The sequence below is a fragment of the Rhinolophus sinicus genome, linkage group LG04, assembly GCF_036562045.2.
Source record: "Rhinolophus sinicus isolate RSC01 linkage group LG04, ASM3656204v1, whole genome shotgun sequence".
Taxonomy (NCBI): Eukaryota; Metazoa; Chordata; class Mammalia; order Chiroptera; family Rhinolophidae; genus Rhinolophus; species Rhinolophus sinicus.
Genome location: NC_133754.1, coordinates 183,983,313 through 184,010,280, shown reverse-complemented (window position 1 = coordinate 184,010,280; position 26,968 = coordinate 183,983,313). Strand labels below are relative to the sequence as shown.

Genomic DNA, 26,968 nt, shown 5'->3' with positions numbered 1-26,968 from the left:
TTATGTGTATTTCACTACAAAAAGGCAAGATGCAGCTGCCAGAGGAGGGTGGGTGCAAAACCAGAGTAAGGCATTCCCAATGACCAAGGGATCTGGGGAGGCCAGCTGGGGCCTCCCTCTGCCTCTGAGTGAGGCTGAGCCCCCCCTGCAGTGGGGGTGATGGATTCTTCCACCCCCTAGTTTCTTTTAACTTCCTGCCAATGCAATTTCTTCTCAGGAAATCACCACAGAAGGATCCAGTGCCACCAAGAGGACATGAATCAAGGAAACAAATCGAGCCTGACAACGGCAACGTGACAGCTGAACTTTGATTAAAGCGGAGAATTGCAAAAGGAATTAAAGATGTTTAAATTAATGGTGCTTGGAGCTGCTTCCCAAGAAACCCCATTTGGAAAATCTGAAAGAGAAAAATGATGCTCCCCAACCCAGCCATCAGGCCGTGACCTTCTTAACATAAAGAGGCGCTGCTTGCCAAACGCCAAGATTTATGGGGTGGACTCCATTATAAGAGATCTGATTACTTCTCATTTGACATTTAATAGAAACAGGCCTACATCGCAGGAACATAGCAGTTAGTGGTGGTTGTACAAATTGTACAATTATACCCTGTCGTGTACATTTACTGAGTTTGGGCCACCCAAAATGCTAAAGTGCCAGTTACCCAATTTCCTGTGCCCCCTTGCAGCTGAGGCATGGGTGTGTCCTGGGCTCTGCTCATCAATACACTTGTGCTGGCCTTTGGGTCCAACACCTGACACAAAGAAGATGGTGGCCCCTTGGTGGCAGTGGCAGAAAGATCAAGTTCTGGCGTGGCAGGGGCTATGGTGCCAGCCACAGCCTCTCGTCATCAGACTAGGGCTGTGATGGCTTTGGGGGCTTGTTTCCACCTGGTTGTCACCAAGCATAATTCTCAAGCTCACGCATGAGCACCCAGGAGAGCTGCTTAAATCTGCAAAAGGTAGCTTCTGTTGCCTATGATTAAGAATGCTGCTCTGTTCCTTCTGGTAATGGATTCCAACAAGACTTCCTCCATCCAAAGAATGGTCATGTGACCCAAGCTGAGCCAAACGTCCTTCCCTGGGATGTTTTTACTGGGGAAGAGTCTCTCTTGCTTGTGGGGTGATGGGACCCAAAGGCTATGAATAGGGGGATACCAGCAGCCACGTCTCCCACCCCCAGGGAGGAGACCATCTGCAGTAGGCAAGTACGAAGCCAGCAGAGACGAGACAAGAAGCAGAGAGAGAGAAGCCTAACATCCTTTGAGACCCTTCTCCCCCCATACTTTCTGTGGTGTGATTACGTGAATTGGTAATTTCCTTTTCTTATTTAGGCTCATTGGGGTTAGGTTTTCACCATTTATACCAAAAGTCCTAAATACTGAAGGTGGAGAAATGTTGCTTTATTCAGGAAATGGCTTCATGGGCCTTTCTCTTGAGATGGGGACTGACTAATGGTTAAAAGGAGCAAAATCCCTGAGCATTGAAATACCATCAGCAGAGCAGGTCTGTATTAGTCAGTCAACAAACACTTATGAGCATTGTTTAAATGCCAGGTCCTGGCCTAGGCACTTTCACTGTATGTGAAATGATCTGGCATCTAGCCAGCACTCAATAATTGGTGGGTGCGACAAGCTGTTATTATCTTGGTCCTAATATCTCCTTCCCATTTACAGCTGGGGGCGGGGGGAGAGGAGGGATGGGAGAAGGAGGCTATCAGGATTTGGGATAGGTCGTTCCCCCTTTTTTCCAAGCATCTCCGATTAAGGCCCCACCCCAAGTGGTTCCTCCTAGCTCTATGAACTTGAAAAAGGGAAAAATACATCTTTTGATTATAACCAGAAAACTGTGCTCAGCGAGGGAGTTGACGACCTGGTCTTGGAGAAAGCGATTCACTTTAAATACAGTACTTTCGTAATTAAGGAGTTTTCTGAACTCCAACTTGCAGCTTTTTTGCCAAGTCTCCCGGGCTGGCATGGGGAGCAGCTCTGTGCCTTAGGGACTTGAAAGAGAGAAAACCAATTCCCCCCAGTTCCTGAAGGGTGTCCCCCACATTAATGCACTGAACATGACAGCTTGGCCTCTGTCCTGCCTTCAGGCCCAGCTCGGCAAGACGTCACAGCTAAAGAAACACAAGAGTGACTCAAAGGCATCAGAGTCAAGTCGGTCTCCACTGAAGACTCTTGGGGTATTGGCAAGGGGGGAATTACACCTCACAATGCTCCATTCAATTTCCTAATATTCCCTTTCAACAGGTCTCCCCCGAAAGCCTCTCACCCTCACAGCCGCCTCTGCATTTTTCACTCCAGCTCTCCTCTCCCTTCCACATCGATTCCTTTCTCCTTCCACCTGCAATGAGCCCTTCTTAGAATGCTAAATAAGTTCCAGGCTTCTATGTGTTTGGATGTACATTGGTGGTGTCTGAAACTCAACCTTTAACCATGAACTGCCCCTGAGGGAGCAGGGGGACTGGTGAGATTCAAACCCTTATGTGTCTGCATCCCAAGATGGTGCAAGAATGACACCAGTGCAGCTGTGAGGACTCAGCCTCTTGCTGACGAAGACATCTTGTCCTTCACCAGTGGCATTTTGTCTCCTCTTTGACCAACTCCTACAGCATGGTGACTCAGCTTCTCTCGGTCATTAACAAAACTAGTCAATAATAGAGCATCAGCAAGGATACAGAATAACTAAACATATCATCAACCACCTGACATTTACAGAACATTCCACTCAACAATATCAGAATACACATTCTTTTCTATTGCAACTGGAACAGTCACCAAGACAGACCATACTGGGTTATAACAAATCTTAACAGATTTTTAAAAATTAAAATATACTAAGTATGTTATCTGACCATAGTGGAATTTAACTAGAAATCAATAAGGAAGATACAAAGACAATGTATCAAAATATTTGGGATGCAGGTAAAGTGGTGCTTAGGAGAAAGTTTATAGCAATTAATGCTCATATTAGAAAAGAAGAAAGGTCTCAAGTTAATAACCTAGGCTTCTACTTTAAGAAAATAGAAAAAGAAGATAAAAATAAAATCCAAACCATATGGAAGAAAACAAAGATAAGAGCTGAAATCAATGAAGTTGAAATCAGAAAAAATATAGAGAAAATCAGTGAAACCAAAAGCTGGTTCTTTGAAAATATAATTAAAATTAATAAACTGTTAGCAAGACTGGCAGAGAAAAATTGCCAATATCAGGAATGAAAAGGATAACACTACAGACCACATAGACAATAAAGGGATAGAAGGGGAATGGTCAGAACAACTCTATGCACATAAACCCAATAATTCTGAGAAATGGACAAATGCCTCCAAAAACTACAAAGTACCAAAACTCACCCAAGATGAAATAGATAACCTAACTCTTCCTATATAATAAGAAATTGAATTTATAGTTTAAAACATTCCAAAAAGGAAGACCGCTTGGCCCAGACAATTTACTGGTGAATTATACCAAATATTTAAAGGGGGACAAAATTCTACCCCATAAAAAGAAGGGAACACTCTGTACTCATTTTATGAGACCAATATTAATTACCCTGATACCAAAACCAGATAAAGACATATAATGAAAGAAAGCCACAGACCAATATTTCTCATGAACATAGATGCAAAAAATCCTCAACAAAATAGTAGCAACCCAAATTTAGAAACATATAAAAGGAATAATACACCAAGACCAAGTGGGGCTTGTCCCAGGAATGCAAGGCTATTTCAATACTGGAAAGTAATCAGTGGGATCCACCACGTGAATGGCCTAAAGAAAAGCCATGTGATCGTAACAATTGATTCAGAGAGAGCAATTAGGGAGAATTCAATATCCGTTCACGAAAAACCCTCAGCAAATAGGAACGGAGGGAAATGCATTCAACCTCATAAATGGCATCTACAAAAAAAAGTGACAGCAAGCATTGTACTTAATGGTGAGAAATTGAATACTTTCCCCCTGAGATTGGGAACAAGGAAAAGATGTCCACCCCTTTGCAACGTCATATCAGAAGCCCTAGTCAGTGAAATAAGACAAGAAGAAAGGGGGCCACACTGATTGGAAAGGAAGAAATAAAACCGTCTCTCTTTTTCAGATGAGCTCATTGGCACAATAGAAAGTTCCAATGAATTTACCCCCCAAAATCTCAGAACTAGTAAGTGAGTTTACCAAGGTGGCCGGATCTCGGTCAACACACAAAAATCCATTTTACTCCTACATAGTAATGAACAATTGGAAATAAAAAAAAAATTTAATATTAATAACACCATTTTACAGTAGCTCCCCAAAATGAGGTACTTAGGTATAAATCTAACAAAACACCCTCAGGCTCCGTACACTGAAAAACTACAAAGTGCTGCTGACAGGAAACAAAGAAAACCTAAAGAAATGGAAAGATATGCTGGTTTACAGATTGGAAAACACAACAAAGTAAAGATGTCAATTCTCCTAGATTGATCTGAGAATTTAATGCAATTCCAATCCGAATCCCAGCGGGCTTTAAGGTATAAACAAACCAATCCTAAAATTTATACTGAGAGGCAAAGGAGCTTACAATAGCCGACACAATTTGGTAAAAAAAAAAAAAAAAAAAAAAAAAAAAAAGAATAAAGTGGGAGAAATCATGCTACTGAATTTTAAGACTTACAATACAGCATCAGTTTTCAATCAAGACAGTGTGGTACTGGTGTAGAAACAGCTACATAGATCAATGGAACAGAACAGAAAGTCCAGAAATACGTAGACACAAATAATTATGACCAGTTGATTTTTGACAAAGGTGCAAAGGCAATTCAATGGGGAAAGGATCATCTTTTCAACTAATGGTCTTGGAACAAGTGGATATACATATGCAAAAACCAACAACAATTAAAAAGGAACCTTGACCTAAACCTCACACCTTATATAAAAATCAACTCAAATGGGTCACAGATCTAAATATGAAAAAACATCAAACTACGAAACTTTTAGAAAAAAAAAGTAGAAGATATTCATGATCTGGGGATAGGCAACGAGTCCTTAGCCGTGCCACCCAAAACACAACTCATAAAAGAAAAAACTGACAAACTGAACCTCATCCAAATTAAAAATGTTTGCTTCGTGAAAGACATTGTAAAGAGAATGAAAAGACAAGCTACAGACTGAGAAAATCTTGGCAAATCACCCATTCGACAAAGGCCTTGTATCCAGAACAGATACAGAACTGTTCAAACCCAACAGTGAGAAAACAAACACTCCCATGAGGACGTGTGGAAGGCCAGTGTGCAGTGTGTCCTGTGTCATTAGCCATCAGGGAAATGCACACGTGAGCCACCGTGAGACGCATTACCTACCGCAAGGTGGAGAAAACACCTGATAATACTTGACGCTGTGAGGACGTGGAGGAACCAGAACTCTCACTCAGTGTGGGTGGAAACGCAAAACGGTAGGTATGGCCACTCAGAAAAACAGTTCGGCGGTTCTTTATGAAGTTAAATATACACTTGCCATATGACCCAACCGTCCCACTCCTCGGTATTTACCTTAGGGAGATGAACATGTATGTCGAAACAAGAACTTCACGTAAATGTTGACAGCAGCTCTATTCATGAGCACCCCAAACTGGAAATGAACCCAAATGTCCTTCAACAGGTGAGTGGAGAAACAAACCACGGTGCAGCCATGCCACGCTACGACAGAGAGGAATGACCATTGATACGAGCAACAACCTACAGGGCTTTTAAAGGCGTTAGGCTGAAAGCCAGCCTCAGAAAGTTGCACTCTGCGTGATGGTTAGCACACCTGAGAGCTTGCCAGGTGAAATCTGAAAGTGGCCCAGTATAGCCTCTCTGCCTCCCTTGTGGCCTTGACACCACCCCACCCCACAAAGCCCCCCTTCTGTCACAGCCCTGTCCACTGTGTTGGTTTGCAAACTGGTCCCCGTACAGAGAGCAAGGGGAGACCAAAGAAAGAGGCAGCCACTCCAGATTGGCAGGTGGCAGGTTTAATAAGCCACGGAGGGAACTTCCTTAGGGGCTTGTCTTGGGCGCCACAAGACGAGTAGGTCTCCACACGCTCCCGCCAGAGTCTTAGTTTATAGAAGCCTTCATGGGGCTCAGTCATGTGTTCAGTCCAGATGGTCTCACACCACATGCTCTCTCGGGGCTGCGAACTTGACAACGGCTCCCACTGTGGGAATGGTGGGCAGAGCAAACCTTCAAGGACAGGAGAGGTGAGGAGGCTCCAAAGGCCTGGGCCCAGCTCGAGGGTCAACTGGTGGTCACATTCTCTCAGTGGTTTCCCCCAACACTGAATGCTTCCATTTATGTGACATTCTCAAAAGGAAAACCATAGTGATCTAGTGACAAGAACAGATGAGTGGTTGCTGTGGGTTCGGAGGGGAAAGTGTGACTACGAAGGAATAGCAGACAGGGATTTTTCTGAGGTGATGGGACTGTCTACTGAGGGTAATGGTGGTTGAACACATTTATACGTAGGTTAAAATTCTTTACCCCCAAAATAGTCAGTTTTGCTGTATTTAAATTCAAAACAATGAAATTAAAAACCACAGAAACCTAAAAAGAGTAATGTAGAATAGTAAGGGCTATCGATATACAGTTCTGAAAAGAACTTAACATACACGTTTTTAAACAAAAATATTTTTCTTGCCATCAGAACAAGACATGTTCATTACAGAAACTTAGAACACATGATGAAAATGTGAATATTCTTTAAGCCAGTTTCCCAGGGTGACCACTGTTACTATCTTGGTGACTATAAAACTTCAGGCCTCTGCTTTTGCCTTGTGTCTTAGTCTGTTCAGGCTGCTATAACAAAAACACCATAAACTGCACGGCTTATAAACAACAGATGTTTATTTCTCACAGTTCTGGAGGCTGGAAGTCCAAGGTCACGCTCCCAGGAGACTTGGTGTCTGGAAAGGGCTGCTTCCTGGTTCAGAGACAGCCTTCGTCGCACTGTGTCTGCACCTGGCAGAAGGGCCGAGGGAGCTCTCTGGAGGCTCTTTATAAGGGCACTAATCCCATTCACAAGGGCCCCTCCCTCATGACCCTAATCACCTCCCAAACGCCTCGCCTCCTAATACCATTCCCTTGGGGGTTAGGTTTCAATACATGAATTTAGGGGAGACACAAATATTCAGTTCATAGCACCTTGTTTTTAGCACAAATGACATCATCCTGAGCCTACAGCTTTGGAGTCTGCTTTTTTACTTACAAATGTCATTAAAGGGTTTGCTATGACTTGATTTTTTAGTGGCTGCTTTATAAGCCATTGTACGATGCGCAGTACACCATTATCCATTTAGCCAATGCCCTATGTAACCAGACATTTGGGTTCTGTCCTACCTTTCAGATTACATATACGAGAACAAAATGTTCAAGATGATAAAAGCATACTTCTCCTACCAATAAATAGTGTTACGTGGCCAAGTTCATGAGCAAGGGACTCAGCAGAGTGACAAAGTTGGCTCAAAGAGCATATGAAGAAGACTGGCGTTGTATGTCGTCATGAAAGAAGGACTGGCAACATGGATCGCTGAAGTACATGCGACACTGGGATTATTTTTGAGGTTACTTTCTACCTGGCAGAAAAGGAAATCTTTGTACCTTGTCAGTCATCTACAAATTAGCCTCCACCTTCACAGACCCATTTTGATACCTAACTGATGGGGATTAGAAAGTCAGAGGAAGTTACAACTCCTCTGGGAATCAGATGACCCTCAGGCAGGCTTGTTAGAAAATGCCCTGGCACCACAGTAAAAGGATGTGCAGTGTCCTCTTGGCACCTCGAGTGGCACCTGTAGGCAGGGCAGGAGCCATGTTAGCACAGAAGAGCCTCCCTCCGCTACTGACTGGTTCAGCAGGGGCTCCGAACTCCGGTATTTGTCTTGGATTCAGCCCAAGACCTTGTGTTCAGTCTTGCCAATGGCCAAAGTGGTGAGAAATAAAAGCTCAGAGCCATAGCGCTGGGGCAAAATTGGACCAAATGAAAGGGCAGTGACTTTGGGGTGGGGAGAACTGGGTAATAACAGTAATACGAACGGCGTCCACTTACAAAAGGCCTTCAGACATATTTCATTGATGCTTGCTGACAATCCTCTGAGAAATGTGCTCGTATTATTCCCACTTTGCAGATGAGGAAACTGAGGTTCAGAGAGGGTCATATTCAGTATCACCACAGATTCCACAGCTGGTCAGGGGGCAGCCAGGACTGGAACCCAGGTTCAAACGTAACTGTGTTATGCTGGTGAGATGGGAAACTTTGGGAGAAGGGAATCCCACCCCCTCCATGGTATTTAATTTACAGCCAGATGGCACAGCAAGTGGGGTGGCTTGGAGATACTGTGAAACCAGCCAAAAACGCCTAAGAGAGCAGGCTTTCCCAGGCCTCACCCTGTCCCTGGACTTCCAGGTCTTCCCAGGCCACCCCGTGGGGAATCAGATCCCTCCTGTGGGAAGAACCCTTCTCCCATCCCAAGACTGGCGGGAGGGTAAGGACGGGGGTCCCCGGGGTGGCTGGCTCATTGCCTCCTTTGCTTCCAGGGTAGGGAGAATGACTCAAGCAGCCAAGTGCACTCAGCCGGGGGCCAGCGGTTCCAGGCAACCGAGGGTCTGACCTGTCTTTACATCAAGAGGATGACATTTCTTCACATGAGGGCGTAGTGCTGTGGCCTGGTGGAAAATTCCAGACTCTGCGAAGTGCCAGTTCTGGTGACCTGAGAGGGGTACACCACGCCACAGGTGATGGATCACAGTGGTAGCTACCGCGCTGGGTCCAGTAGGACTGGCCTGGAATCCTGGCTCTCCCATTTAGTAGCTGTGTGACCCCAGGCAAGTCACTGAACCTCTCTAGGACTCAGTTTCCTCATCTGAAAATGGGGATAATGACAGTAGCTACCTCATTGGGCATCAGAGGACAGCACACAGGTGCAGTGGTGACAGAGCCCCACGCGAGGAGGAGCTGAGAGAGAGCCAGGGCACTAGCCATCGTCACAACAGCAGCAGCATCTGTATGTGGGCACTTCCTGAGAGCCCAGTGCCAGACATGCACCTTCCTGTCCACAGTCACGTGACGCTACCACAGCGTTCTGCAAGGTAAGCCCCACAATCAACTCCACGTTACAGCTCGAGGCCTGCCCAGGAGGGGCCTGGGCCTCTGCCCAGGCTTGCCACCTCCATTTCTGCACCCGTAAGTCCCCACTTTCATCAGGACCCTACTCCCAGGGCCCAGCCCCTGACCCTGTCTCTGTTCCTTTCATCCCCCATCCTGCCTCTGATCTTCTCCCTCCAGACACAGGGACCCCCGCTGATGGGCCCCAGCTGCGCAGGCCCCCTCCCCTGCAGACTTCACCTCCCCATGCACCAGGCGTCTGGGAGACCAGTGGCGACCGGCCGCAGACCCGATCTGGACTTAACAGAAGCTGCCTCCCCGACCCCCTGCCTCTGGCCAAAGACAGTTTGATTGGAGCCTGGAAGCCCCTGACAGACTCAGACTGGACAGGCCACTTCCCCTCTGGGCCTCAGTAGCCTCCTCTATAAGCTGTGGGATGAGAATAGTGGGACCAGCCTCAAGGGGGCGCTGCCATAAGGATTCCACGAGATGGTGCAGGTGAACCTTGCACACAGGGGGCATGTTAGGTATTATTATCATGCTCTATGATGCTGTGATCATTTGGCTAATAGTTAAAACGGACAAGTTACAGAGAAGTGCCATTAGGGAAGGCTTTCCGAAAAGCACAGAAGGAGGGCCTCAGGGAGAAAGCTCAGGCCTGAGTTGGTGCCAACTCTTGGAAGATGGCCCGTGTCTCTTCTTTATGGGTTCATATCCTAGAAAAGTCTGATGTGTCATTAACTTAGAGGCACCTGCCATTAGCTCCATTTGCATTCCCTTCTTCCCCCAGTTTGTCTACTTCCTCCAATACTACCTCTGCACCGTTGCACCTGCTGTTCCCTGCCTGCAATGCCCTTCCCTGTCCTCCTCACCCATCTAGACTCTGTCATTCTTTAAGGCCAGCCCAGATGCCTCTTCATCCAGGAGGCCTCTGGCGACTACAGGTGGGGAGAATGGCTCAACACCGCCCTGTACTAAGTGACTCGGTTGGCATTGCCCACCTGTGGCTGGTGTTTCTGGGGGGGGTGTCCTGCTTCTGGAGCCACCAGCACATTCATTAAAGGCCTGACTACCCAGCATATTGAAGGGGAGCTGAATGTGCCACCCCAAAACATACCTCTTCGGCATAGGGATTATTCAGAGCTGGTTGTTTTTGAGAAAGAGGAGACACAAGAGAAGCTCTCAAAACAGAGTAGGAGGGAAATCTACATTTATAAAGGAAATTTCCATTAAAAAGGGTACCTGTACCAGGAAGACAGCTACTACCAGAGATAACTTTTTTGTTTTCCGAGACACGTAGCTACAAAGCAAGGCAACCTTTGTTTCCCATACATTTCTTCCACTCAACTTCCCTACATGGCCTCCTCCCTACCAAGAAGCCCCAAGTCCCTACCTCTTTCCTTAGATCAGGATGGTACATATGTCAATCAATCATCTGGCTGCCTTTTGAGTCTCATATCTTATTGTAGCTCCCATTCAAGCAGACATATTTTTTTCCCTCCTGGTTATCTGTGTTATGTCAATTTAATTCTTAGACCCACTACAAACCTAGAAGTGTAGAAGAGACCATTTTTCTTCCCCTGCAGCTCACATACCAGACTCATTCATCCCTGCAGAAGCTGGTGAAGGACTCTGGTTAGCTAGAAATCACTTAGAGGGCCGGCCCGGTGGCTCAGGTGGTTGGAGCTCCATGCTCCTAACTCCGAAAACTGCCAGTTCGATTCCCACATGGGCCAGTGGGCTCTCAACCACAAGGTTGCTGGTTCAACTCCTCGACTCCCGCAAGGGATGGTGGGCTCTGCCCCCTGCAACTAAGATTGAACACGGCACCTGGAGCTGAGCTGCTGCTGAGCTCCCGGATGGCTCAGCTGGTTGGAGCGCGTCCTCTCAACCACAAGGTTGCCAGTTTGACTCCCGCAAGGGATGGTGGGCTGAGCCCCTGCAACTAGAAATGGCAACTGGACCTGGAGCTGAGCTGCGCCCTCCACAACTAAGATTGAAAGAACAACAACTTGACTTGGAAAAAAGTCCTGGAAGTACACACTGTTCCCCTATAAAGTCCTGTACCCCTTCCCCAATAAAATCTTTAAAAAAAAGAAATCACTTAGACAAAAAAGCCAGCGTTGGGTTAGTTGATTTGCTGCATGAGCTCTGGTGTGGAATCTAAATCTCAGAGTGGGCTGGAGATTTTCCCTCACTCTGATTCCCTCCCAGTGACAGGGACCCCCTCCCCTTCTCCTCCCAGGCTGGCCCACTGCACCCTCACCCCCAGGCCCCATTCTGGCCTCTGTCTGACATTGCACAAACCTGCTCCTTCTAGAGCAAGAAGGCCATTTGACACATATATTAATTTGGGTTTTCAGAATCCTAAAAAATGAAAATGGGCCCCTCACAATATCAAAGACTTCCCCTCACCTCTGAGGGAACCAAGAGCTCAGTGACTAGAATAGGACCCACCCTCGGTCAGATGACAATGGTACAAGGTGACTCTTCCCTGCCATTCCCCCCACTCTCTGAACAATGCTGTTTTACTCTTCATCACATTTGTTACCTCTAAGATCTGTTTGTGTGGTGGCTTATTTCAGGTCTCTGGGGAAAGGGCACAGTTTCTGAGGCGGGAGTTTGAAGAGACCATGTCCCAAGGTCCCTGGCAACGTCCTTCCTGAGCCCTGCGTGAGGCCAGCCTGCCCAGGACCCGCACTGTGGTTTCCCAGGGAAAACCCACTGGCCTTGTCTCCGGGCACCTCCCAGCTTATCCGGGGCCTCTGCCCCAGCCTTTAGGTCCCTAGTCCTTCAGCAAAAGAAGCCCACCCCCAGGAGTCCTTACCACGGGGACCCACAGTCCCCTGAGCCCGTGGAAGAGGGCACAGTGGGAAAGGAAGTGGGAGAGGGGAAGGTGTGAGGGAGGAGGCAACACGGGGGGCACGTCACATTCTACAGGTTTTTACTACGTCCTTTTGGCAAACACTGAGAGTTTAGGTGAAACATATATAGGTGGCACCTGGTTATTTAAAATGACCCAGTGGACCACTCAGTATATTAGGTAGAATATAATTTAGCTGTTGGCACAAAGACCCAGGACGGCTTAATCAAGTCAGGGGTGTTTCTCTCCCTCCTAACAGTACCAGTGTAAATGGCCCAGGGCTGGTGTGGCGGCTCCACGAGGTCAAGGACCCAGGTTCCAGGAAGGCTTGTTTTGGAATCCTTGGTTCTGTCGCCCGGAAGGGGGAAGAGGAAGGGAAGTTGTTCTTATTGCTCTCATTCCATTGGTCAGAACTGAGTCACGTGGCCATGCTCAGCTACACGGGAGGATGGGAAATGTAGTCCTTATTCCAGGCAGCCAGGTGCGTGGCTAAAAAGGGGTAAAGAGATGGGGACAAGTAGAAGGCTCTACCATACCTATGGGAGCTCACATTTTCTGAACTCAGGTGGCCTTCAAAGCCCCTTCCCATGCCACCGCCCTGACCAGGCTCCTCCAGACCAGGGACCGTGGAGGATATAAAGTTTCTGTCCCTGGATGTGAGCTGGGGCACTGTTACCAAGGGGCCGGGCAGGCTGTAGTGGGCCCACGCCAGGAAGATGTCAGAGCAGGGGTCTGCATCGTGTTCCTCACCCCCACCCCCATCGCCAGCACCCACTCTTCTCTTTTCTCCTCCTCTCTGTGTCTGGTGATGCCCTGAGCAGAGGTCTGGGGAATGACACTTAGGGAGATACTTTCTGACATGCAGATGTGAGTTTGGGGTTTAGGAGGGTAGGGGGGACAGAGTGGATGGCTTGCATCAGGGATAAACGGGGCCATCCTGGGGGTTCACCCATCCTATCATACCCAGTGAACAGCAGCCAGTCTGAGGCATCCCAGCAAAGCAGGCGGGCCAGATGGGTGCGGGGCTCACCCCACAGTAAGTTGCTCAGGGTCGGCGGGGCCAGGTGAATGCAGACCTCAGCCTGACCCAAAGCAAGAGACTAGGACCGTCATGTGCCCAGAGCAGCAGGGCTCTGAGCCTTGCCCCCACGGACACCTCCCAAGGCTGTCTGGAAAAGACTGAGCCACCTCCAGTGATAGCTAACAGCCGCTGTGAGCTCACCATACGTGGAGCCATTGCCCCAGCTACCTTCACATGGGTCCTTTGAGCCAGAACCTGGTCTTCCCAGGAAGAGATGTCCTGAACACTCGTTTACTTTCAATGCTTCGTGGAATGGAATGTGTGTGCATGTATATTACCTCCAATCTCCACCTCAGAGACAGTCCCTTAGCATTTGAAATACCCTACTGTCATGCGGGAGACCCTGCTCCGCGCCATCTTTCAGGCGGGGCGGCCTGCGGGGTCTCTGCTCCCGCTCCCCACACAAGAACGCAGGATATGGTGAGGCCGAAAAGGAACACCCACAGAGCCATAGGTGGGGGAGTCATACCACTATGGTCTCACTGGAGGCTGGGCCCACCGGACGCCGACCTGCCGTCCGCTTTTCCGCCAACCGACCGACCGACGACTCTCCTCCACTCTCTCGACTCTGTTCCTCTCTCTCGGCTCTCCTCTTCCGCTCTCCTCGGTTCTGCTCGGCTCCTTGGCAATCCTCGGCAATCCTTTGTAGCCGCAGCAGTTATACCAGCGGCCAATTGGCTAACCGGCCACAGCCGACGGCCAATCAGCCACAGCCGACGGCCATTCACCACCCGAGCCTGTACCCCTTCACGTGAGGCCGAGAGCCTGTAAACTACTCTCTGGGGCTCTGTCCCCACACCTACTCAGGAATCTGCTCTCCAAATCTGCTCTCCGAAGGGGTCACTTTAGCATTTTAAATAGATATTAAAATCTACTCTACAGAGTTTGTTCATTAGCAAAAGGATGTAGAAATCATTTTCATAGAAGTGTGAGGTGATGCAGATAAATGGTTGGCTGAAAGGATTCCGGGGAGCTTGGTGTGTTTGCACCAACAGGAAATAGAGCTCAGCAGCCTGAGGCGTTCGGAGCCGTGCTCTGGGGCAGGGCCCCTGGTTCCTAGTCCCTCCACTCCTTGGACAGACAGGTAAAGGTGTATGACTGCTTTCATACCTGCTTGCTAGTAAATATTTGGACATTTGGCAGAATGAGACCTGCTTTTGTTGTAACTTTCCATCTGGTGGCAAGGTTGTGGGAGGGGGTAGGGGTGGACCATTTCCTGCCTCTAATTAAGGTCCACGTTTTTACCAGGAAACCCTGTTAGTTAGAACACATGTCCAGTGTCAGGTGGCGTTGCTGACTGGGAAATAAGTCTGATTCTGGACCCTGTGCCCCTAACGACTGTCCCACATTGCCTTTGATTCACCTCTGTGTGTCTCAGCCCTGCCAGAGTGAGTGCCCAGCATGGCCATAGAGGAGGCCATCTTTGCACCCCTTTTTCAGTGGCTGCTTTGGCCCGGAAGTGAAGTTATGTTGGGCTCCCCAGCTTTGTCTCACAGATAGTGGTGTTGGGCTGACAATGCCTTTCATGAAACCAACTCAGAAACATGACTGTTTGTGCAGGTGGTGGCTCTTTCTAAGGTTGGCCGCTTGATCTCATCAACCTACACGTTCACACGTCTGTCAACAGAGTAATATATTTCTAACTGGCAGTTACGCTCTTGAGGTGACATTGCCTTTTCTCGTTCTCCAAATTAATGTTTCTTCAGCAAGCTCCGGGAAGCAGGGACCATGCCTCCTCTCTGCAAACACCCAGCACAGGGCAGGGCCCCTACGTACTGGGCAAACCCTTGGTTACTTGACTACAGGGGACAGAGGAGGCCCCACCAAGATCCCAGGTTCCAGGCCCCTGGGACCGTGGTAGAGGGCAGCCACATGGACTGCTGAATCATGGGGTCTTTCTGAGAGCTCCCACAGGAGCTACTTGTCTAATCACCTCTCTCCCAATGCACCCCTCCACATGGTGAGAAATGAATCTCTGGGTCCCCAATGCTTGGTGCATCACGAGTGCAAGTCACATCCAGGTGAATGAATAGTTAGCCTGAACCCTGGGCAAATAGAGATAGGACTCCTAGTTAGGACCCAGGTGGGCATCCTGCAGCGCAAACAGCCCCCCAGATGTCCTCAAACTATGGTCCCCAGACCAGCAGCTCTGGCGGTGAGGCTGGCAGGCTGGGTTTTAACAAGTCTACAGGGGATGCTGATACATTCAATCTGAGAACCATTGGTCCAGACCAATTTGTTTTCAAACATTTTTAAACCTTTAGACAAACCCTTTTGAGACTCCGAATAGATGAAGCAGGCAAGAATGGAGATGCTAGGAGTGATACATGGGGTGGGGGCTCACCCTGCTCAACTCTTGGGCTCCCAGAAACCTCCTTGACATTTTCTGGTCAAATCATGATGCCAAAGGCTCTCTTTGCAAATTACTTCTTGGGGAAACTGGGCAGACAACACCCAAAGCAAGAGAAAGGGTGTCACAAGAGGAAGGAAAACCTAAAATGAAATGAAAAAGAACAGAAACAGACAAAGCAACAGGTCCACACAAGGGAGGCAAGGACAAGTCAGGAAGCGTGTTTAATTGGTGTGACGTGGACAACATACAGAGCAACACGAGGAGGCCTGGGCCTCGCCCTGCCCCTGCTGCACCACCAGGGCAAGGGCCTGCCCCTTCCCCGGAGACACACACCAGCAGATTCAGACAGGACAGCACCCCAAGAAGAGGCTCAGAGGGAGCTGGGGAGGCAAACAGAAAGAAAACAACTACAGACTGCTTTTTTTTTTTTTTTTTTTTTTTTGTAAGTTATCCAAATTCCTTTCCAAAGTTGAGGCTCGTGGTGGGGGCATCAGGACAATTCAGGCCCCTGCACTAGCCTTTCACCGCTGTGAGGTGCTTTGATGACCGTGCTCATGTCCGCGCCCCGCAACGCTCCAGTGAGGTGGGCTGACAGACTCACTTTCGTCTGAGGGGTGGAGAAACCGACTCCCATCGAGCAGAAGTGACTTTCCCAGAGTCCCAGGAAAGCTGGTCACTGAGTCAGACTAGGAGCAAGTGGCCCTCCCTGGGGTCATGGGCCACTGCAAACATGGAGAAAATGACCATGGACAGCTTGGGGGAGAGGGGATTGCATGCTGCACTTGTCCCAGTCCTAGAGCGTAGACAGAGCCTGAGCCTAGATGCCAAGACAGAGAGGGGACCAGCTGTTTATTCAACAAAAGCCTTTTATTCATTCAAAAATCAACCATTGGGTTTATTCTGCAGATATTAAAAAAAAGTGGGGGGCAATGCTTCTCATCACAGTGCCCTTATGCTAATTAACTTGCTATCCCTGGGGGACACCTAGAAGAGGGGCATCTGGAAAACACGCTGGCACTAAGGTGGGGCTGGAGGCCCAGGGCCTCGGTGAGATCACCGCCTCCTGCCCTCTGGAATCACCACTTTGGCCTGTGGGGGCCCCCAAATGCCCATGCAGCTCAGGGCCACCAGGGGGCGCTCCCACGTTTCCTTGGATCCCATAAAAGCCGAAGCTGCGGTGGGAACTGGGTAGCCCTCCACCCCAAGGCATGGGACTTTCTTCAGGAAGAGGCTGCCTCTTCTCTGGGAACCCAGGCACCCCAATCTCTTCCCTCACACACAGAGCGAGAAGAGACGACGTCCCCGAAAGTCCAAATGTGCCTGTCATCTAGGAAGTTGGCTGTCAAACTGAAAAGCGTTTCAGGGGAAGAGAGGAACGCATATGTTTGCACTGATGTCACTCTCTAAACGTTGACTGGTTAAATACTGCAAACTCGTGACATTCTCCTAAGTACCATCAACACAGAGTGGGGAGAGCTGCTGTGAGAAGAGGCCAAGGCTGCTGCAGCCAGCTGCCCGAGGCTGGGCCCTGCTCCGGGGCCCGGAAGCGAGGACTGGCAGGGGAGTAAGAGCCTGGCTTCCAGCTAGGCTGGGGTCCTGAGAGCAGCATCTCTCGGAGCTGGGCCTCCGGTGGAAAAGGGTGCTGGGGAGAGGGGCCCACGGGCTGCTCTGTGTTCCCAGGGTGCCACAGCTAGAGGCCTGGTGAGAGGAAGGGACAGAACTGGCCCTGCCTGGCAACCTTGGGTACAAATGGCCAGTGTCCAGCATGCTGCCAGGAAGAAGGGTGGCCTTTCTGGCAGCTCTGAGCTGTCTCAGGGCATGGACCGAAGGTGTGCCTGAGGCATGGGTCCATGGCACCGCTTACTAAGGCCAAAAGCCACAGCCATTGCTCCAAACCAAAAGGCCAAACCACCTCCCTAGAAGGTGGGAGGATGGTGGTTTGATGCTCTCTAGTTGTCTAGGAATGGATGTGTCATCTGGAAGGGTCCACATGCTTATCCCTGGGTAAAGCTCAGCCACAGTCCATTTCCTGTGATGCCTCCAGGACAGGCTGCACAATAGCGTCCTTCCCACTGGACAACAGACGCAATCGAGGCTCAGGCACAGGCCAGAGAAGCAATCTGACCTGGGACGGGCCCCACTCTCCTCCCCTCAAACCTCAAGTCGCCAAGTTCATCTCCTTCCCTAAGGTCCTAGGTCAGAACCAGGTGAAGGATTTGGTGGTGAGTCCTGGACCCCCTGGGCCAGTGGCCTGAGCAAAAAGGTGACCACAGGGGCCTCAAGGAGCCCAGCCTTCCAAGTCACCTGTGAAAATGGAACTCCTCCGCCCATCCCCACAAGATCTGGGGGCTTACAGTGGAGGCTCAGTGTAGCCAAAAGGCCTGCTAATGCAAGAAGGGCGAGTTTTGGGGTGGCTGAGCATTCCAGCCAACAGGAAGACCGCAGCCCCACAGAACTGCTCTCGTGGAGGGCATCCTCTGGCTGAGGGTCTGTTGCCTGAGGGTTAATTAGCAGAAGCTCTGGCCTCCTGGAAAAGTGCAAAGTGGAGACCAAGGACAATGCAAAGCGGGAACTAAGGGCCAACGTTTCTGCTCCTAGGGCTGGGACAGCAGGGAGGATCGGCTGCTGGCTTTTGCAAAGAAGCGGCAGGGATTCTAGACTCAGGCCTGGCCCTACACAGTCTGGCAGGCTCCTCACCCCAGAAGCCTTCCCTGAATGAGGACTAGTTCTGGGCCAAAAAGACAGCTCAGGAGTCCAGGAGGGGCCACGAAGCACTGCAGGAAGAGACAGGAGTGTCATCTGGGCCCACACACCACGACCAGTGGCTGCCGTGTCCCCGAAGACTTGTGTCAAGAGACAAAATAGTGATTCAGACGCTCCCCGTGTCTTCTGGGGTCTGGCACACTTAGCCACAGACCACAGAATCACAAAATGCAGGAAACTCAGACTCCGAATTACACACGGTCAGCATGGAGGGGGCCTTCCACATCAAACAGCCAGGCACCCTGGCTCTGCCAACGGGGTAGCTGAGGCCCGGAGAGGGCAGGGGCTGGCCCACATTCTCAGAGCCAGAGCCAGCCTCGGGCTCCTAGCCTCTGGTCCAAGATCGGCTGACTTTCTGGGTGGTGGTTCTGGGGCCACCCTGTCTCAGGAGCAGGCAGAGCAAAAAGCTTCCTGTGAGCGCATGTGGGCCACAGGCCCGAGGAACGGCCATTACCTGAACGGGATGGCCTGTACCCCTGTCTCCCCCGCCCTCCCAGCATTCAGGCTAAGAGGGTGCAGGGGAAAAAGAGGCCAGTGGCTCCTGGACCAGGCAGACAGGAAGGCAGGAAAGCAGGTGGGAGAATACTGAGAGACGATTTTCAAAACCCCCAAGGAGGGAGAAGGGGCCATGACTTTTGCTTACTTGCTGGCAAAGACCCCCTTCCGGCTCCCCCTCTTTCCTTATGTACCCAACTCCCTTCCTGGTTCCTAGGCCCAGGACAAGCCCCTCTATTTTCCATGCTGCTACAACTACCAACACAGGAGCTGAGAAACCAAAAGATGTCCCGTTCGTCCTCAGAAGAGATGTTACGGACCAAGATGAGGCTACAGGACAGAGGGAATGTGGACAGGGAGCAGAGAAAAGGGATTCAAGGAGACATTTAGGCTGGAGGGAACAGTGCATTAGCCAGTTAAGAAACCCACCTTACCCTTTTCCAAACATTAAGCACAGTAACTAAAAAAAAGAAAAAATAGTTTTTTTGGCTTCTTGGCCACTGCTGGCCGCCATCGTCCCAAGCGCATGGGCAGGTGGGCGAGGGCTGCACATGTAAACGGTGGGCCCCACATCCCTGGAAGCTTTGGACACAGAGGCAGCAGCAACAGTTAATGACCAATAAATAAAAGGTATCAGTTATATATGTATATAAAAAAAAACACCTCACTTTCCCCACAAAAAGCACAATACTGTTATCACAAAAATCATCATCACAATCAATCCCCCAGCCATGCAGGTGGTTTGCTGCTCGAGGACGGGACAAATGACATTAATCAGGCAGCCCGCCGACACCCGAGCCCACCCACGGTCAGGCCATGACTTCTGTGACCTCTGGCAGAGTTCTCTGAGGTCCCCGAGGCCTTCTCCCCATCTGTCAGTCCGAATCTTCTAGAACGGAAGGTAGTTGTTTTTTTTTGTTTTTTTTCTGTTTCAATGTCTGTTTGAAATAAAAAACAAAAGCACACACGCAGGAGAGCAGGAGGGACCGAGAGGCTGCCTGCGAAGCAGCTGAGTCCTTGGTTTTTGCAGAGGGCTGAAGCCTTTTCCTTTTCGTGTTGTTGTTTTCCAGACAGCAGAGGTTTTTGGCAACTGGAGCCAGTGGCTTCAGGCGGTGGGTGGGTGCAGGTCAGGGGGAGGAGAGCTGGGCCTCACGGATGGAGAAAGCCCAGCTGGGTGTGGATGCGGAGAAAGGCGGGGTGGACACAGGAGGATGGCGTCGGGGCTGAGGTGGCCTCATGGCACGGGAGGAGGTGAGTAGTTCCCAGACATCTGAAAGAGACAAGGAGGTGAGTCGGGTTCAGAGCTGGTTGCCAGGGACACGCACACAGAGCTGAAGAGAGAGCAAACGAGAGGACGTGGTGGTGTGATGTGTCAGGAAGCATAAAACTGCACACCCTCCGACCCACCCATTTTGTGCTTCGTATTGACCCGTAAGAAGGAAATAACATGTTTCCTATAGTATCAACTGTAACGGCAAGATTGAAAGGGAGGGAACCAGCTCAGTGTCCTCACTCAGGGGCCTGGCTGGATAAAGGAGGACGTCGCTGTAAGATGAAACTGTTTGCAACCAAGAACAAGGTGTAAATAGCCAAGGAGATGCCAACGGCACTAGCCATCAGGAGTGCAAATCAAAACCACAACGAGATACCACCCCACTAGGATGACTATCACCAAAAACCTGGACGAGAACAAGTTTTGGCAAAGGGGTAGAGCAGTGAGAACGCTTGTCCATCGCTGCTGGGAACTTAAAATGAGGCGGCTGCTGTGGGACAGAGTTTGGCAGTTCCTCAAAGTCAAACTTAAGAGTTACCATACGACCCAGCAGTTCCCTCTGTAGGTATCTACCCAAAAGAATTGAAAATAGGGACTCAAACAAATCCATGTGCAGCCGTGCTCACAGCAGCGCTATTCACAACAGCCAAAAAGGGGAAACAACCCAGGTGGCCACCAATGGATGATGGATAAACAAAATGGGGTCTATCCACACAATGGAATATTATTCAGCCAGACAAAGGGATGAAGTACTGACACACGCTACAACATGGAAGAACCTTGAGGACACTGGGCTGAGTGAAAGGAGCCAGACACAAAGGCCACATATTGTATGATTCTATTTACATCAACTGTACAGAAGAGGCAGATTAGTGTTTGCCAGGGGCGTGGGGGGTGGGGATGGGGAAAAACTGCTTAATGAGTATGGTGTTTTATTTTGGAGTGATGAAAATATTTTAGAACTAGATAGAGGCGGTGGTTACATAACATTGTGAATGTACAAAACGCCACTGAATTGTTCACTGAAATGGTTCATTGGATGTTCTGTGAATTTCACCTCAGTAAATTTTTTCTAAAAAGCAGCATCGGGACAGTTCCACTGCACTGCCCACAGATCCTTCCCATAACCTGCTCCATACCTGTGTTAATAAAGCAAATGTCCCTGTCCCCACCCTTTGGACAGGTGTCAGGGTCTGACCCAAAGGGGGCCATTTTCCTGGTGTGTGTGAGGCCACCTAAAAACATTCTCAGGGCCATCAGAACCTATGTGGAGGTGGCCCTGCAGGAGTCAGAAGGCCCCGCAGGACCAGGGCCGGGTGGCCATCATGGTGCAGGTGCGACAGGAGAGAGAAGCCAGAGCCCCCGAGGGAGAGGCCGGCGTCCTCTCGCCTTCCGGTTCCCTGTGCCAACCCCAGAGGCTTGGCTAAGGTTTCAATCACATTTGTAGCCTTCTGCAGCGACCTGTGAACCCTTGGGATTTGCAGTATTGCATCAGCTGGTTAAAACCGCCAACATGATGAAACTCACTGAATGAATTTAAATCCAGAAATTCGTAATTTATATATTTGTATACATAATATTGTATATATATAATTGTATATATATATGAATACATATATACATACATATACTTTTTTTTCAAGCTTCATTAGTCACCTCTAAAGGATGTTAGAAAAGCCAACTCATTTTGAAAACTGAGAAAGAATCAAGTATCTACCCTGCCTTTCCTATTAAAAACTAGGACTCAGGGTAACCAAATAGTTGATACGGAGAAGTCTGCCTTTGTAGAAGTGATCCCGCTAACAGTGAAGAAGGAAAGACAGCACAGGATGTCACCATTTGGCACCATCTGTGAATGAATGAATGAATGCATGCATGAATGAATGAATGAATCGCAGAGGTGCCCATCATTGGCTGTTGACATCGACATATGTCACATGCTGCCTGGTGGTATTCTTGCCAAAAGTGGATCACACTGAATGCCCAGCAAGCCTGTTGGTGTAACTGCCCATTTCCAGGAAGAACAGGGAACAGAAGAGCATGTAAACACCATCATGGGACATAATCAGCAAACCCCGTACCACGGAAATGCTACAGCATGTGTTTCTGGGCAAACATCAAGGAAAAAAAAGGAAGGGGAAATTTTATAGATTACAGTAAACTTCAGAGACCTATTAACCAATTGCAATATGTGGACTTTATTCAGATTCTGATTCCAATAAACAAAGTGAAGAAAAAAAAAAGGGAGATAACAGGAAACTGGAATTTACCAACGGAAGATTGGAAAATAGTAAGGAATTAATATTGGTTTTTGGGATCTAATGATTTTTCTAAAGAATCGTTCTGTTAAAAACACATTTTGAAATATTTATGTATGAAATGATATGATGTCTTGAATTTGCTTCAAAATAACCCAGTGTGGGGGTGGGTGTAGGAGGGTAGAGATGGTACAAGTTTGGCTGTGAATTGCTGATTCTGAAGCTGAGTGATAGGTACATGGTGTTACGCTATGCTCTCTACCATTATGTGTGACTGACTCCATGATAAAAAACTTTTTAACCCACCCCCAAATTTCCAACGACCTGAGGGTCCCAACACCACAGGACTGGTTAAATTATGGCCCAGCTACATAACAGAAGCCTATGCGGTTACTAAAAATGATGGTCTCAAACAACATTTACTGATGTAGAAAATATGAATGATCTCAGTTCCTGAATAATTCAGTGAATTCTATAACAGTAATTTATCTAAGGAATTTGAGAAGGCAAATAAATCACAAAAATGATAGCACGCAAAAGGAATATAATTACTTTCTAGTAAGCTCTAGGAAACAACTGAGGAAAAGAGGAGGGCAATTTTGGGGAAGAGCTATAGACAGGTGGATCTTGTCACTCCGAAAAGCTTGTCATGGAAATAAAGTGGCACCTTCTTGGTTGACATGTTGCTGGTAAGGGTAAGATATATGTCTTCACAAATCGTGATAAGGAAAGCCAGTGCAGGCCCGGCAAAATGCGAACTTTAAGCCAGCTAGGGTAAAACACACTAAGAATATCTTTTCTTTGTGTTGAGTCTCCAAAAGAAAAAAAAAAACAAACGTTTCCTATATGTAAGTTGTTCATTTCAAAAAAAAAGCCAACAATATATGGTTATGAGCTCATTGTTGCTGAGAAAAAAATAATTACACACACACACACACACAGAAAATTGAGAAAAAATAGGGTGATTCAAAAATAATTCCACACTTTAAGTAAATTAATTACACTACAACTTTTTCTTGGGGGTGGACACGTCAAGAACCCATGTTTGTGTCACTTTTTCACACAGTCTGGAGGAAAGGAAGCAGTGTATCACAGGCCAGTTGCCAACGAGACTACTGGTGGTAATTCACAAAAGGGGACTCTGAAAAATTAGACAGTGGATCAGTATGAACTGTGGGACTCAGCTGCACACTGTTTCCAAGATTATACATAGAAATACCTGTGATTGTTCCTTTACAAACTGGTACAATTATATGTTGCTATGTGACCTAGTTACTGAGTGTTAAGTTTATGTCATTGTTCAATTCTTTTTGAATCACTCTGGACACAAGTGTTCACAGGTTATATTTGCATTATATATGAAGGCTTTTTTTAAGTAAACTTTTTATTAAGGTTTTGTTTTTTAGACTTATTTTCTAATGTTCTTTCAATGAAAAAGGATTCATTGTGTAAAATAATAATGGAAGTTTCAATAGAGTGTAGGTCTCCTAAATAAAATATTAGCAAATCAAATCTGATGATACATAAAAAGGATAATGCATCATGGCAAAGTGAAGTTTTTGGAATGCAAGGGTGGCTTGGCACTCAAAAATCAGTGTAATTTATCACATTATCAACAAAAAGGGGAGAAAAATCATATGAGCATCTTGACAGATATAGGAAAAAATTGATGAAATTCAACACCATTCATGGTTTTTTAAAACAAATAACTCCTAGCAAACTAGAAAAGGAAACCATCTAAATCTGATAAAATCTATATATGAACACCTATTGCAAACATCCTAACTAATGGTAAATTATTGAAAGCTTTCTTCCAAGACCAAAAGTGAAACATTCAAGAATGTTCACTTTCATTAATCTTATGTGACATTGCACTGGCGAGGCCCAACCCGTGGAAGGAATCAGGAACAAGAAACAAAGGGCAGAAGGATAGGAAAGGAAGAAATAAAGTGTAGACAATCCAAAAGAATCTAAGGCGGACTCTGAGATTTAATAAATAAATTTAGCAGGATCATGAATATATATAATCAATAAACAAAAACCAACTGAATTTCTATAAGCCAGAAATAAATGAAAAATACAATTTTTGTCACCCCAATAAATTGAATTAAAAAAAAGAAAAGAAAAAAGAAAAATACAATTTTACAACTACTGTTTATAATACCATCAAAAATATTGAATACGTAGGAATAAATCTATCAAAAGATATGAAAGACCTTTTGGCTGAAAGCATTACAATGTTATAGAGAAAAAATTAAAAGACCTAAATAAAAAGATATATACCACTTTCATGGATTGCAACGCTCAACATTATACAGATGCCAGTTCTTCCCCAAATTAAACTGTAGATTCAAAATTCATCAAAATCCCAGCATGTGTATGTGTATAGAAATTTATAAGTTGACTCTAAAACTTATATAAAAATGCAGATAGCCTAAAGTAGTCAAAGCATTCTTGAAAAAGAAATGATGGACATGGCGTCCAAGATTAGGTTATAAAAAGACTGTGGCTTTCATTTTGGGTCTCTCTCTCTCCCTGTCCTGAAAAGCTCACCAGCCCCATGTAGAAGCCCACGTGACAAGGGACTGAAGCTGCCAAACCAAATGAGAGAGCATGGAAGTGGGTACCCCCAGCCAAGCCTTCACATGAAACTGCAGCCCTGGCCAACAGCTAATGATTATCTCAGTTTACCTAAGACTGAGGGGTTTCCCAGGACAGGGGCTTTCAGCGCTAAATCTGGGACAGTCCTGGGCAAACTGGGATGATGGATCCCCCTGCTTGACTGCAGCCTTATGAGAGACCTAGTGCCAAGGCACCCGGCTGAGCTGAGCCCTGATGTTTATTCTTTTCAGCTGCTGTTTCAAGGTACCACAGGATGCAGCAATAGATCACTGATCTAGCACTTCACTGATGGAGATATTAAAGTGGATGATGCACATTAGTGCCCAGCTTTCGTGCTCATTAGAGAAATGCAACTTCAAATGCCAACATGGGATCATGACATACCTACCAAAATGGCTAAAATTGAAAAGATGGAGAATATCCAGTGTTGACAAGGACGTGGAGCAACTCAAACTCTCGTGCACCACTAGTGGGAGTTTGAAACAGTCCAGGCACTTTGGAAGCTTTTTGGTCAGATCTACTAAGGCTGAATGGACACATATCCTATGTCACAGTAATTCTACTCTCAGGCGAATGCCAGCAGAATGCACCATCTGTCCACCAGAAGACATGCACAAGAGTGCTTATGGCTGGACAGGACCTTGGAGGGGACAGGGTCATTCACGCCTTTCCCTCACAGCCAACACAGAGGACATTAACAAGGAAGAGGCAGAATAGAAGTAGGAGAGGACAAGAAAGAAAAAAGGCAGCCAGATCCCTACCAGCAGCACAGGCCTCTGGGGGCCACCATGCTGCACGCACAGCTAATACGACTGGATATAAAAAGAAGCCGCAGGTGAGCTACTGATTCAGTGAGCCAGGAGCTCAGGTCTTTGGCCGCTCAGAGAAGGGATGAGGAACGCCTGCTTTCCCAGAAATTGCCTGAGAATTGTGATTTTCTTTTTTTTAAAACTGTTTTCAATCCAGGGAAACTTCTTTTCAAGCAAACTCTCAGGCTGAATCTGGGAATACCGAAATGACACAAGTAGAGGGGCTCTGGCTGATTTGAAGGCCCTGCCTCCTAAGCCTCCCCCCAACCACTATGCCCACACTGGGCAGACTCCGAGTTGGAAAGGTACTTAGCTGCCAACCCTAGGTGTCCTGTGGCTGGGTTTCCTCCATCCTCCCACTCCAGACCCCAAGTCCCCCTTGACTCACCCATCTCTAGGTCTGGACTATACCAGCCCATCGTAGAGGGACAGCGCCTGCACGATGGAAGGGTCTGCCTTGGACCCCTCCTGGAACTCCTGCAGCGTCAGCTTCCCGTCAGCATTCTGTAAGCAGAGAGAGGTGGCTTAAAGTGGAGGGACAACCAACCTCCTCGGACAGGGGCCTCTGGCCTGGATCCTGGCCCAGGGCTGGTCCCAAGAGAGCTTCCAAAGTTAGGTCAGGGGGAGGCAATGCAGCTCACTAGGTAGGAAGAATCAGGCATGAGATGGGCCGGGCACTTCCTGGCTGGGTGACCTGGGCATGTGGCGCCCCTCTCTGGGCCCGTTTCCTCAAGTGGGGACTGGAGATAATCTGCATGGCTTCCTCAGGGCACTGCAGTAAGCACTCTATGAGATCAAGCTATGCAAAGTGCTCTGCACCCTGGAGGCGCCCTATATATCCGGAGTTGTCACTGCTACTAATCCCCTCAGTGGTGGTTAATCCCAAGGGCTAAGAGCCTAATGCATTTCTCTGGGGTCACTTTTGGAAGGGCATTTAAATGGCTCCTGGAGCAGTCTACACTGGACCCTGGCAGACCTGGGAAGAGGTGGGCAGAGTTCACACAAAGGGACTTTATTTGGTCTCTTGGGGGAAGGGTGGTCTGGGCCAGAATCCCTTCCCTTGGAGCATCTCTCCAGGAGACCTGTGAGAGCCAAAGAAAAAGGCCTTGGGGACTACCATCCACCTCTAGCACCCAGCGGGGAAGCATGACAAGGGGCCCAACCAGCACAGCAGGCCATCCTCCTGGCTCGTCCACCAGAACCCCCCCATGCTAAGTGCACGTGCTGAGCTCATAGGATCTCACAGCCTCCCAAAGAAGAAGTGCTGTTCTTATCCCCATTTTACTGGTGAGGAAACTGAGGCTCAGTCAGGGCCCCAAGACTGGTAACTGGGGAAGCC

The 26,968-nt window shown here is 48.1% G+C and overlaps 1 protein-coding gene across 1 annotated transcript in view; it reads right to left on the bottom strand.

Annotated features, from left to right (window-relative positions):
* Positions 1 to 16,257: 16,257 nt before the first annotated feature.
* NCS1 (neuronal calcium sensor 1) overlaps positions 16,258 to 26,968 on the bottom strand; it is a 47,985-nt gene continuing 37,274 nt past the window's right edge. Inside the window, exons 7-8 of the mRNA XM_019728851.2 lie at positions 26,018 to 26,133; positions 16,258 to 19,937 (exon numbers count right to left, since the gene is read on the bottom strand). Coding sequence (XP_019584410.1) covers positions 26,035 to 26,133 — 99 coding nt within the window. The 3' untranslated portion in view covers positions 16,258 to 19,937; positions 26,018 to 26,034. The remainder of the gene's footprint in view (positions 19,938 to 26,017; positions 26,134 to 26,968) is intronic.